This window comes from Artemia sp. Qi Xiang Cuo, chromosome 2 (genome assembly GCF_049724085.1).
Source record: "Artemia sp. Qi Xiang Cuo chromosome 2, ASM4972408v1, whole genome shotgun sequence".
In the NCBI taxonomy this organism is placed as follows: Eukaryota; Metazoa; Arthropoda; class Branchiopoda; order Anostraca; family Artemiidae; genus Artemia; species Artemia sp. Qi Xiang Cuo.
The window spans coordinates 75,456,216-75,470,733 of NC_142795.1; the positions used below are offsets into that span (position 1 = coordinate 75,456,216).

Sequence of the window (14,518 nt, forward strand, 5' to 3'; positions counted from 1 at the left end):
ATTGGTTATTTTACCGCAATTTTACGAGCTCCCTTAAAATTGGTATTTTACCTATTTTATGTTATTTATTTATTTTACGTAATTTACGTATTTTACCGGTATTTTGCGTGATTTACCGCTATTTTATATATTTTACTGATATGTTTTACGACGCCTTGTAATTTTTAGAGCCCAAAAGCGCGAAGAGACTGACAGAAAAAGGATTGAATAGGATTTTGTTTTGTGTATAGCTTTGTTCCCCGGTTTAAAAGGCCGTATGTCTGACTTCGGTCTTTGTTATCAGAACGATAAAGTGTATCATAGTGCAAGTAATTATAATTTTAAAATGGTAAAATATTAACTGAAATAAAATTACATTAGTTTTGTGAATTATTAAAGACAGAAAGGGCTACAAGCAGGATTCCTTTTGAATTAATTCAACAGAGGAGAAGAAAGACTGAATCAAGCAAACCAAAAAGCCAAGCCAGAATAAGTGAAAGACTATTCACCAATTAGATTGGGCAACAATCTCTGCTTAGTGATTGACATGAGTTTGTCTAATGACCAGATTTTCATTAAAAGTATGGTTAGATGATATTAATTTAAACTGAAGAAAAATGTTATTTGAATCCTTTAATTTTAATTCATTGTACATTGAATTTATAGGAATATCTCCAGTATCTCTATTTATAAAAAGGTCTTTGTTAATGGATTTTTTAAAATTTCAATTACCTTCCTAAAAGAGTGTGGGCAGCAATTTGCTTCAAATGTTAAAGCTAGCAGTGACGGCCCTCTGCTTTCTGCAACAAACATAGGGGATAAACCTGAAGTTGCAACCCCCTCAAAACGTTATTACGTGCACCTGGTTCCTACGCAATACTGTAGCGCACCTGTAACCGTATGATACACCTGTATATTACGTAATAGGGAATGTTTACTTTTGGTTGATACAAAAAAAGAGTGTTTTTCTGTCATTGTTAGGCAGGGGCGAATCTATAGCATTTTTCTTGGGGTGGGGGGGGGGTCAAGAGGGGTCCATGTCCAGATGGTCTTGGGGCATAGGATGTATAGTAATTTTTCTCCACATTATTGAAGGAAACTACCCCCCCCCCATGCCCCTCCCAAACGACGCCCCTGTTGTTAGGTAATAAGGAATGTTTACTTATGTTAAAGATGACATAATCTCACGTGACTTGGTAGAGGTCAGGGTCTCGTGGGGAACCCCTCTTGTAACTGAGCACAGAACACACGTGGGTATTACGTAATGACAGGCGCACACGTGGGAATTACGTAATGACATGCACACGTGGGATGTTGCGTGATGACGGAGCATACCTCATTAGGGGATCTTCTAAGGTCTGGGATCTTTTAAGGTCTCGAATCAAACATATCTAGAATATATATATATATATTAAGAATATATCTAGATGACCAATTTTAGGCTACAAGAACGAGCCCCAAGTCCTTCATCACTGCCGCAACAGGTTCAAATTGATCAACAGAGCTTGCAAAATCAACAATACCTGCAAAATAGGCAGAATCAACAGAGGCCTGTTGTTCAACAACAACAGACTATGCAGCAATTGATGAGGCCTGGGATGCAGGAACGACCAAGGTTGCCAATACAGCAGCAAGCACAAATCCGGTGGCAAAATCAAATGCAAGCTTCTCAGATACAGAATGGTCAAATGCAGACCGTTCACCTGCAAGGTCTTTTCCTTTTCTTATTCTTCTTCTTTAGCTTTAAACCCTATCTTTTCTTATTTACCAAGGCACTAAGTAATGAGTTGGCGGTTATTAGAATAAAATTCACTTGCCATTTCACTTTAAATTTATTGTTCATTGTTAATATTAAGTGCGTTCAGTATTTGAAATAAAACATTTTAGAAAAAAATATTAAAAAAAAAAATTATAAAATGTAAAAGAACAATAATATTAGACTTAAAAATAAAAATATTTAATATTTATGAAAAATATATAGAATAAAAATAAAATATTTTAGATTCACAATTTACTTTTTTTAGTGGATACCGCTTGTTTTACCATATTAACGCACTAAATCATGAAATATTGTTATATTTTAATTTTACTTTTTTATATATTAACTATTATATATAACATTATTATGTACTACTGTATACTATAACTATTATATATAATATTATTATACAAAATTATACTTCAATAGATATTGAAGAACTATCTATTTGCATATCCTTGCATTATGACAGCAAGTAATAAATAAGAAAGTAAATTTTACTTTGAGTTGTTCCTTAGTTAGTTCCTTAGTTTTTACTTAGTTAAAGGTTCCTTAGTGTTGTTCTGCTTTTTTTTAAATAAATTTTTCTTTCTTAGCCTGCTAGGGTTCTTCATTTTTCATCATAGTTTCTTACAACGGATTGGCTTTTTTGTTGGCTTTTGAATGACATTATATCAACTCGATTGAGCTTTTAGTCCAAACCCAAATACTAGTAGCCAATCTTCACACAGTTTTCATTCCATTTCTTTATTAATGGCACATTACTTAAGTGTACCAAAGACTTATTGATAATTTTTTAACTTAATTTTTTTTCCGTACTATAATTTTAAGGTGACGAGAACAGAGCCTTCAGTCGTTTGACGAGTGGTAGTGTACTGCTCATACAAGCCTTAACGATAAATGGGGACAAATTTTGCACACAGGCCATGCATTTACGGGACCTGAAGACTATTACTGCGAGGGGGGGGGGGGGTTAAAAAGACCATTGGTGTAGGTGAAAGTTTCCGAATATTTTTCCGTTTTTAAGTATTTTCTGGTGTTCCTATCCAGCTGACTTAAGAAATGGAGGTGCATTGTGAAGCGAGACGTGTTAATTTGTCTTGGCTTCAAGAATGTCATTTCACCAATGCGTTCAGCTTAATATTACAAGATAATTTACTAAACTGGGTCGAGTTAAATATACTGTATTGTACTATACGCATACTATACTGTAGGAACTGTAACACTGTAAGAATACTAAACTGAGTTCAGCTAAAGTTTCAAGTCCATGTCTATGCTCAGCTAAAGGTCTAGGTAAAATGGAGCTTTCTTCACTTCCATTTACCAACTTTTATTACCTGACTATGTAGTGTGTAGTTCTTCTGTACTCAACAAAAACAAACTTTCTCCCTAGACCTCAAATAGACGGTGTTCGAATATTATAAATAAAATTCAAGCTTTCCACTTTTCTGCTATTGACATTTACTCTGAAATGTGAAAACGTTTAAGTAGTATTGCGGTTGTCGCGTGATACTTTGTGTGTGAAAATTGCCGGCTTTTCAGAAGGAGAACATACTACCACTGTGCCATTGGTCAGGAATATGAATAATTGACACCCCTAAACAACATACATTTTTGTTTGCCTTTTATAAAAAAAAAACTTCTATGGCCCCAAACACTTGAAATATAGATCTAGAAAATGATAAGATAGTTTGTTTTAACTTGTTGAGGCATGGAGCTGACAACTAATGTATATTTGTGTCTTGGACAACCAAGGTAAGTATTGATGAGCCCATTGTTTGCCCCCCCCCTCTATAAAAGACAAATCCTTTTATAAGGTATTCAATAGATTATGGGGTACTGGGGTGGAGGAAAAGTGTGTATAACTCTGAAACTTGGTAATGTGTTTAATTATGTATAGTAGTAAAAGTAGTATCAATACATGGCATTGTATTTCCTGCATTAAAAATGCCCATTCCAAAATTTTTTGTTTGGCAAGAGTTTCTGAGAAGAAGCGCTAGAACTTTCTACCATTGGAATGAAGTTGATAAAATCTCAGTCAGTTATTTCTTTTTGGTAAGTTTTTCTCTATTCTGAACCTTATTAAATACGTTTTTTTTACATTTTTAGTCATTTTATTATTTTCTGGTTCTTCTTGAAAGTCGTTGTGGATTTCAGTTACGAAATTAGAGCTCGTGGGAAAGTCTATGTTCATAGTCTCTTACAACTCCCCTAAGTTTTTCGTGTATTTCCTTACGGTATGTGGTATTTATAGGACAGTTACAGCAGAGCCAAATGCAACAAGGTGGTGGAATGATCCCCAACCAGTTTCAGCAAAGCCAAGCAATGATGCAGATGAAGCATATTCAGCAGCCAGGTATGCTTCAGCCTGGAATGAATCTGCAAATGCAACAAGGAGTGAATATTCAAGCTCAAGGGATGCAACGTAAGCTATTTATTATAAATTGGGATTGAAACTAAGGATTGTGGATGCATACAAAAATGTAACATCATGGAGTAAACCTTGTAAAATCTGAGATAATACATGGTATTAGGCAGTTTGTGGGAATGAATTGTAAGCTAAGAGTGACGAGCAAATGAAACTCTAGAAAAAAAGCAATTTTTATAACAACATGTTCATAGAAAATTCTTTTTATATTGATTCCAGATGTAAAATCATTAACGTTATATCTACTCATAAACAAAAGCTATTTGCGTAAAAAAAATTTGTATAATTTTGAAACAGGAGAAAATGTTTCCTTAAAGGTCGTGACCTTAATGAATATTATACCATCAAATTTCGCATACCTGAGAGACCTTTAGAAGAGGCTTAAAGCTCCTACATGCGAAAATACCAGGTTTTTTTGTGACATTTTTTACTGCAACGTAAATAAGTTGGCCCAGGCCCAATATACTATTGGGCAAAAACTCTCAAATGGCCAATCGGCCTACGACTGTTAAGAGGCAATTCAAATTGTCTCCTCGCACCAAGGCCACCCTGGTGCATGGTGGTGCATTCGTACCCATACTTCTGTTTAGACCATAAAAAAAAGGAACAGTTATTACAGACTATCTCTGTAGTAAAACTAAGGTGATAAAGCAGTTGGGCAATAGCTATTAATATTGAGGCCATTTGGTCTTACGTCTGTTTGGAATGGGGAGGGACCTCAAAAAGTGTTTTCTTAGGTCCAATTTTTTCAAAATCAATAAGATGTGTTTTAGATGAATATGAAAGGGTAGCCCCTGACCTTTCTTTATTTGGAGGAGTTTATTTGGACTAAGCATGCAACGTGGGTGTTTAGGCCATGAAAGCCCCCTCTTATTGCCGAAACAGCAGCTCTTAACGGGAATATTTTTAAATATCAAAGGATTGTGACAAAGGTTCAAGTTAGTGTAACGAGTGGGTGTTTGATAGTGGTGACAGCCCTTTTCTTGCTAGAAAACATATATTTTGAAGTGCGATTGTTTCTCAATAAGGTTTTCCGATTTTTTTAGTTCCGAGTTCTTATTTAACAATAAAAATGATAAAAAAAACTACTTCAACACAATCTCCCCCATAAGGCCGGGAAAAACAGAGGATAAAAAAAATACCAACACAACAAAAATATATAAACAAAATCCAAAAAAATCCAGTCGCCCACCTTAATAATCCCCAAAATGGAAAGCTAGGCGTGGGGTAGCACATGAATTCCCCAACTCAAGTAAATGTCCAACTCAATCCAGAGGCATCAACTCCAAGGAAAATTGGAAAAAATTTAATTACTAGCTAGAATTTCTCTAACATAATTTTTGAACATACTAAACGAGTGGCAGCTTCGTGCAGACTCAGGGTGCGTGTTCCAGATCCTGTCGCAAGCTGTCAGAGGGTTGAAATCAGACCTCACTGATGAAGTATGAAGAATCTGTAAATTGCTGGAAGTGCGGAGATGATAAGTCGATCGATCAAAAAAAAAATATATATTATTACATAGAGCAGCAGGAAGATGGCCGTGCAACTGTAAAAAATGAAAGAAGAACAAGAAAGAAAATAGAGAGATTTAAAAGTAAGCAAGGGTTTAAGTGAAGATCTGTTAATTTTCTTAATTAGAGTCCTTGCTTTATCATAAAGTTTTGAAAGAGGCTTGAAAGACGAGGGAAAATTTGACATCCAAATAACAGAACAATATGAAACATAAGACTGAACTATGCTGTAGCACAAGATTCTCAGAATTGACCCTGGAAATACGTGTTTGAGACTCCCGGAGACTTCCATTTTAATCAGGTCAATATGATGCTTGAAGGAAAGATTTTCGTCAAGCAAGATGCCTAGGAATCGAATGTAACGATCCTTAAGTCTACTTAGAGAACCTCTTGATGCGAGTATTTCATTTAAGTCAGGGCAAGCCTTTGAGACTCTGGAGAAAATGAGAAAACATGACTTTCCGACATTTAAGGCAAGATAATTTACGTTAAACCACTGAATAACTCTTTCAAAAAGGGCTTTCATGAACGAAGATTAGACTCGGTTCTACCAGCTGTGCCAAGAGTACTGTCATCAGCAAAAGCAATAAGTACATCCGGTAAGGACGAACTCTTATCACAATTAGTGACGGATGCTGGTTCACAAAGACGACAGCAAATGGTAGCTTTTAAATTTTGAACCGCATTAATAAGGTCATTGATGTAGATTAAAAAGAGTATTGGCCCAATGACAGATCCTTGTGGAATGCCAAACTCTATTCTAGAAGGGTTAATAAAGTGCGGATCAACCGAGATGACTCGACCAGATAAATATGATAGAAACCGAGAATAAGCATTCCCTCTTATACCAATATGGAACAGTTTCCAAAGAAGAACCTTGTGTGTTAATGAGTCGAATGCTTTTCGTACATCGAGAAAAAGAGAAGAAGGTATCAGATCAGAGTCAAGAACTGAATGTAAATAATTCAAGAGAGTTGAACATGCATGCTCAGTTGAGTGCTTCGCCCTAAAACCAAACTGAAGATCATGAAAAAAATGTTTAGAATTAAGAAAATCAAGAAGTTGAGATAGCAAAGCTTTTTCAAAAATTTTACTAAACACTGATAAAAGAGATATGGGACAATAATTTACAGGATCATTCCTTGATCCCCCTTTAAAAAGAATAATAACGCGAGCACGCTTAAAAGCATTTGAGAAAACATCATTTTCAAAAGAAAGATTGATAAGCCTCCTGAGGGCAGAAACGCTGACAGGAAGAATGAACTTGACAACCTTAGTCGGAATACGGTCTGGGCCAGAAGATGAAGAACCCCTCATACCATTGACAATTCTGGTTATTTCAGCTTCAGAGGCATGATCCAATGCCGTTGATTTAGGACAAGGCGGTCCAAGTTAAGAGCTAAAATCAGGTAGAGAAGAAGAAGGACTTAGAGAAGAGGCTGTAGTTTTGCCGATATTAGCAAAATAGGAAGTTAATGCATCTTGAACTTTTAGCTCACCCTCTATATTTCGCCTTGCATCATAACACTTGAAGGGACAGAAAGAGGCAGAGAAGATGGCCTAATAACAGAATTGACTACTTGCCATGTCTTCCTAATGTCTTTACCACACGCGGAGAATTTTCTATAATAAAATAACTATTTAGCCTTTAGGGAAAGCGAATTGTAAACTCTTCTATAAGCTTTGAAAAGTTGAAGTCGAGAATCACGAGAAGGTGGCTTAGAGGACCTATAAGCCTTCCAGAGAGTATTTTTCTTCCTCCAACTTTTAAGGAGTCCCGGAGTCATCCAAGGATTCAAAGGGGTTGTTCTTTTCGAGGCCGGATTTGACTGGGGTGCATCATATGTATCCAAGGTAACTTCTTTCAAAGAATCATAAAACGAAATAAACAAAGAATCTATATCAGATTCACTTTCAGAAATATTCCTAGAACGACCCGCCAACCATGACCTAAGAAGATGCAAACCCTGATCATTAAATTTTAAAGAGGAAAAAACAGCTCCTTGACTCCTCCTAGGCAACGAATCAGAAAAATCATATGTGGAAAAAACAGGGAAATGGTCTGAGATATCACTCGTCAATACAGAATTTTGCACCAAGGTCAACGATGAAGAAATATTATCAAGCAAAGAAGCAGTAGTGTTAGTAATTCTAGTTGGAATGCATGCAGAAGGTAATGTTCAACAAGCGAGCATTGTTGAAAGAAAATTCACCGACGAGGATGACCTCCGGTCACACAAATTAAGGTTAAATTTACCCATAACGACAAGTTCACATGAATGAATTTGGATTGTTTCCAAACTCTCATCAAGAATCTGAAGGAAAGAGGGAACAGACCCACTAGGAGACCGATATATATTACCAACAATCAAAGTTTTAGCCTGGGTTTTAAACTCAATAAATATGAATTCAAAAATTCCTTCTTCATTTCTTGACAGGTCACGTCTAACAGAGTACGGAAGATATTCCAAAACATGAGCAGCAAGACCACCTCTAGCCATCCCTCTTCGATTTAAATATTCCATCTTATACCCAGGGAGATGCAATAGAGATTCGTTTTTCGAATCAAGGAAAGTATCACAAAGACCAATAAAATCAGGGTGGCCACTGTGCACTATTTTTTCCAACTCTTCAACCGAAGAACAAAGGCACTGTACATTAAGCTGAAGCACAGGGAAACTACCATCTCGTTTGCATACTCGATTTAAATCAGATACATACGAGATACGTACTAACTACTAACTGAAAAATGGGGATTTGATGGTGATTTATTAGACTGACCTACTGAATTATTAATCAAACTAAGAACATCTATTGGGTTATTTTCAAGGTGAAGTAGTCGGTCACCTAAGGAGGAGATTTCACCTGAACTAGAGTCAGACAAATTCAAAATACTTACAAACTATGATCCATCACGCGCTATGATAAAAAAAAATTTAATTAGGTTTTCGAAACCAAAGTAAAGAGCAACATCAAAGCTTACAACACAACTAATCTTGTCTATGGTCGACTGCCGCCATTCTTAAACCCTCGCATCTACTATAAAGTTTTTCCTTGTCTTTTGTTTGTCCTAATTAGTCAAAACCGATGTTCAAACAGTTCGAGGTAACGAACTGTAATTAAGGAGCGACCCGGCTCAATGGTAACCGAAACTCTAGAAAACGGGTTTTCGATTCCAATAGATACATCAAAAGAATCAGATTTCAATGCTGAATTCAAATATATAACTTTCAAATATATAAGTTTAGTTCTACCCATCAAAAGTTACGCGCCTGAGAAAATTTGGCTGATTTTCGAAAATGGAGGAAGATCGCCTAAAAGTTATAGAATCTTAATGAAAAAAAACCATCATATTCAGGGTATCAGAGAACCCTACTGTAGAGGTTTCAAGCTCCTATCTACAAAATGTGGAATTTTGCATTTTTTGCCAGAAGAAAGATCACGGAAGAAAGATCATGCGTGTTTATTTATTTATTTTATTTTTTTTCCAGGGGTGATCGTATCGACCCAGTGGTCCTAGAATATCGTGGGAGGACTCATTGGAACGGAAATCAAAAGTTCTAGTTCCCTTTTTAAGTGACCAAAAAAAATGGAGGGCAACTAGGCCCCCTCCCACGCTCATTTTTTTCCCAAAGTCACCTGATCAAAATTTTGAGATAATCATTTTGTTCAGCATGGTCGAAAATATGATAAGTATGTCCTTTATGATGACTTAATCCCCGAAGTCTCCTGGGGGGGGGCTTAAAGTTATGAACTTTACCCAATGTTATCATATAGTAGCCTATGGGTTATTTGGAAGTATACAGACGTTTTCAGGGGGGATTGTTTCTGGTAGTAGGGAGGTGGATGGCTCAGGGGTTATTTGGGAAGATCTTTCATGAGGGAAGGGAAGTTTTCATGTGGGAAGGGACCTTGCTATAAAGGGGGCGTTGGATTTCCCAGCATTATTTAAAAAAAAGATCAGAAATTAAATATAAAAAAAAAACAATTTTTCCATTTGAAAATAAGGATTAACATAAAAACTTAAAAAGAACAGAAAAATATTACGTGTATGATTTGGTTCACCCTCTAGTCAATACCTCGCTCTTTAATCAAAATATTTTTTAGTACTTTCATAAGAGCTATTTATTCTAAATAACGGCCTTTGTGATTAAGAGAATTGGAACCGAATTCGAACTTCAGCTTAAAGAGCGAGGTATTGACTAGGGGGCGAGCCCCCTACTATACGTATTAAAAATATATGAATATAGAAGTTCGTTACGTAAGTTAATTCGTAAGTTACGTATATTTATTACTAATAAAAACGTTCATAAATAAAATTAAACAAGTTTTGAGAGAGCTATTTAACCAAATGAAAGTAAAATTAATATCCACATTTTGTTTTAATTATTCACGTACGGTGGATCAGAACCTGTATTAATTCAAAAACGTTCGAAAATTATATATAAAAAAACAAGTTTTTTTGTTTGAAAGTAAGGAACGACTTTAAAACTTAAAACGAACAGAAATTATTCCGTATATGAAAGGGGCTGTCCCTCCTCAACACCTCACTCTTTACACTAAAATTTGACTTTCTTACAACTCTATTTTTTTTAACAATAAAAAACTTTAGCGTAAAGAGCGAGGCGTTGAGGAGGGGACAGCCCCTTTCATATACGGTATAATTTCTGTTCGTTTTAAGTTTTAAAGTCGTTCCTTACTTTCAGTTAAAAAAAATTTGTTTTTTTTTATTTAATCTAACACAGGAGTAGGGTGATGTACCGTTTAAGGATGAGTTAAATTTTTTTTATGGACATTTGGTCATTAAGACGCTGGGCAATTTCCAACTAGCTATATTTGCTAAACTATAAGATGTTTAAAAAAGGTGATTTGCTTTGTTCTTCAAGCCAGGGGACTGCAAGTTTCATGCATATGATTTTTGGCCATGGCGATTCCAATCGTGCGCTTTTTATTTCGATTCGATTTGGTTTCTAAATAATTAATTTTTCGTTACTACTGGTCAAGGTTCGTCTTTTCATAGGTTATAGTTACCGCGCAACCACGATTAAATTCCATAAACGACTTGAAAAGGAAAAATAATATTATTGAAACCTACAGTATGAAAAATCTTGCTTAAAAAAATGAATAAAACTCAAATATGGTCTAAAAGCCCAGATTTGTGGAATTTACTGAACTGAATATAATAAATAGAAAGTTGTGAAATCCAACAAAGACTTTATTGTATAATTTAAGCCATTTATAAGCCCAATCAATTTACTCCAATTTTGAATTTTTGGCACTTTAGCTTCAAAGTAGTTTGTGCTCATAACCAATTTCATGGTAATCAAGATTAGTAGCCGAAAAGGGTAAAAACTATTATTCTAATTTCAGAAAAGAAAATTTTTGGAATCTAATTTAATGATTCTTCTCTTTCTTTCCAAAGAGTTTTCCCACTATATATTACTTTTTCCACCCTCTTCTCGAAATCACCTTCGTGAAGACCAATTTTTATACAAATAATTGCAAAGACCATATGGTACTTTTTGTTATCATGTAAGAGAAAAAATGAAAATAAGAAGAAAACGGGACTAGGGTTTGTCAAGATAGTGGAATTAGCATCTTCTAAGTATTTTGGTAAAGAAGAAGATGAAGAAAATATAAATGTGGTGTGTGCAAAAAATGCTTTTCTAAATCAAGCAAATTGGATATACACCAAAGAGTGCATACTGGTGAGAAACCATTTAAGTGTGAAGTATGTAAAGTGTGAAGAATTGTCAGTGGGGGAATCAGCTGGACGCCCCAGTAAATATAGATTATGATGAGATGTATTTTAAAGTAGGAATTTTAGTGTAAAAAAAAAAGAATTTACAATTTAATCAAGCAGATACGAATTGAAAACCAAAAGTTTTTATCCTGAAGCATGGAACCTCTTGTATGGAAGTAAAGAATCAGAGGACAAGATATCACTTCTCTTGGCGCTCGAAAATAATCCTCTCTCGACTTTGGCAGAATTACAAAAACATAAATATCCTTACCTTGTATAATTGAAACACACGATGCACAGCGGAATGGGACATCGAAATTAGCAAAGCGCTACATTTTGGAATGCTACGTGTGCCGCATAGTTCTGCCATGCTCGGCACACGCCAACTGGTGTATGCAATTTCTGAAAGTAAACGTAAAAAGGTAGACAGTATTTGGTTTTTCACTGATCGTTTTGAACTCATGGTATAGGTACCAGGAGCCAGTGGTACTGCTGTTCGCAAGTACTGCTGTTCGCTAGAAAGGAATCATTTAACGTCAGGGAAAATCGATCTGTGACAGGATTGTACTGAAAATATTATCGGAAAGGCGCATGGAAATTGCCACTGAATTGCACCATCAAACCCGACCAAAGAGAGGAGCAAGGGCTGTTATCAATCTGACAAGAAAAACTTTCTCAGATTTGTTTTCGTTTTTCAAATTATTTAGTTGATAAACTTTTCCAGATGTGAAGCCGCAATATTCAGGTATATTTATATTATTTTTCAGCCTTTCAGCCCCCTACCCCTTCTTCTCTTTCAGCCCGGAAAAAATTGTAGAAAGTCCTGCGGTCAATTTTATCTCTAATGTCAGGCAAGGACTACTAAAGACCAAAAACTGATTTCTGCAATACGCGTAGGTTCATTTAGAATAGCGCTACACAATATATTCAAGATTAAATATTATTATTTAAATCTTATATGATAAAATTGATCACTAACTTGTTTTGATTCACTAAATTGATTCACTAAAATGAAGGAAATGAAAAGAAGAAGAAAATGGGGCTAGGGTTTGTCAAGATAGTGGAATTAGCACCTTCTAAGTATTTTGGTAAAGAAGAAGATGAAGAAAATTAAACGCAATAAAAAAAATAATAAACTAGGGATAAAATTTGTTGAGTCAGTGGTATTATAAACTACCATATGATTTGTGAAGGTATATGAATAAAATGAAAGTAATATGTAACTGTGTCGAGGGGTTGTCAAGCCGGCGTACTCAAAATCTGACAAATATTTCAGTGACTACCCTGAGGAATGAAAGTAAAAGAATAACACCATGGTAATAGTGATTGTAATTATTGTGTATTTAGCACCGTCGAATTACTTTGTTAAAGAATAAGATGAAGAAAATTAAATGAAATAAAAATAATAAGAAAATAGGGCTAAGATTTGTTGAGACAGTGGGATTATCACCTTCCAAATATTTTGTGAATGAAGATGAATAAAATTAAATTAATACGAAACTGAGTCTTGGGGTTCTCAAGACGGTGGACTCAAAATCTGCCACATATTTCAGTGACTACACTGATGAAGGAAATGAAAAGAAGAAGAAACGGGGGCTAGGGATTGTCAAGATAGTGGAATTAGCATCTTCTAAGTACTTTGGTAAATAAGAATATGGATAAAATTAAATGAAATAAAAATATAAGAAAATAGGGCTAAGATTTGTTGAGACAGTGGGATTATCACCTTCCAAATATTTTGGCAATGGAGATGAAGAAAAATTAAAAGAATACGAACCTGGTAAGAGTGTTTGTCAATAGTGTTTAATTAGCAACTTAGAATTACTTATTTAAATAATAATATTGATAAACTAAAATGAAATAAAAATAGAAGAAAATATGTCGAAAATTTGTTGAGAAAGTGGGATTATCACATTACAAATGTATTGGCAATGAAGATGAAGAAAATTAAATGAAGAAGAAAATGGGGCGAGGGTTTCTCATGACGGTGGAATCAACATCTGCCACATATTTCAGTGAAGAACCGGATGAAGGAAATGAAAAGAAGAAGAAAATGGGGCTAGGGTTTGTCAAGGGCAGTGGAATTAGCACCTTCTAAGTATTTTGGTAAAGAAGAAGATGAAGAAAATAAAATGAAAAGAAGAATTAGAAAATGGGGCTAGGGTTTGTTATGACGGTGGAATCAACTGCTCCCAAGTATTTTAATGAAGAACAAGATAAAGGAAATGAAATTAAAAGGAGAAGAAAATGGGGCTAGTGTTTGTCAAGACAGTGAAATAAACAACTTACAAACATTTTGGTTGTTTGCTCCCCGATCATAATCAGTGGATGCTATCTTAAACTAAAAAAAAAAATAAAATAAATTAAGATGTTTACAATGCTGGAGAAGACATTGAGCATTAAGAATCTAGGCCGTTTTCCCATTTCTAATACCAGAAATCAAGAACTACTTTCTTGAACGTGGTTAGACCTTTATCACAGCCCGGTCATAGATATCAACAAACACAGATAAACCACCTTTTTTTCGCATGTAGACAGTGATGGATATGGGGAGATTTTCCTCCCATTTGGCTAGAGTGCAGCTTCATGCTGGACAGTTTTCACTTGCACTCACAAATCTGCCGAGCCAAAAAAAGTGATCTTTGAAATTCTAGCCACCGAATCTGGCTAGAGAAAAAAAAAACACACACAAAGGGTATGTTTCGGAACTCATAGCTAATTATTTGAATAATTAGAACTCAATAATTATATTGCTGATTGTTATTGTCTTCAGCTTAAAATGACGGATAAGAACAAATTTAGCCCCTAAATTACTTATAATACATAAGAGGAGCTAACATTGTGGTCCTTTCTGGACTTATGATAAAGCCAAATTGAATGTTATTTTGTGTTATTTGTTAAAAATTGTTATTTAAACAAATCATTAATGATAATTCAGCTCTAAAACATACCCAGAAATTTTACCATGTATATTACGAATAATTATAATTAACGATAATTGAGTTGTGAAACATATCCTGAAATTTTGCCATGTATAAAACGAATTATTATCATTAATAATAATTCAATTTTAGAATATACCCTACAATTTTAACATG

The 14,518-nt window shown here is 34.9% G+C and overlaps 1 protein-coding gene and 1 pseudogene across 3 annotated transcripts in view; one reads left to right on the plus strand and one right to left on the minus strand.

Annotated features, from left to right (window-relative positions):
* The window catches only part of MED25 (Mediator complex subunit 25), a 101,707-nt gene that overhangs the window by 26,603 nt on the left and 60,586 nt on the right, over nt 1-14,518 (plus strand). For all 3 annotated transcript variants that reach the window (XM_089103246.1, XM_089103239.1, XM_089103243.1), the window contains exons 5-6: nt 1,421-1,689; nt 3,993-4,163. In XM_089103246.1, coding sequence (XP_088959372.1) covers nt 1,421-1,689; nt 3,993-4,163 — 440 coding nt within the window. The remainder of the gene's footprint in view (nt 1-1,420; nt 1,690-3,992; nt 4,164-14,518) is intronic.
* LOC148955624 (uncharacterized) lies at nt 4,228-8,202 on the minus strand (annotated as a pseudogene).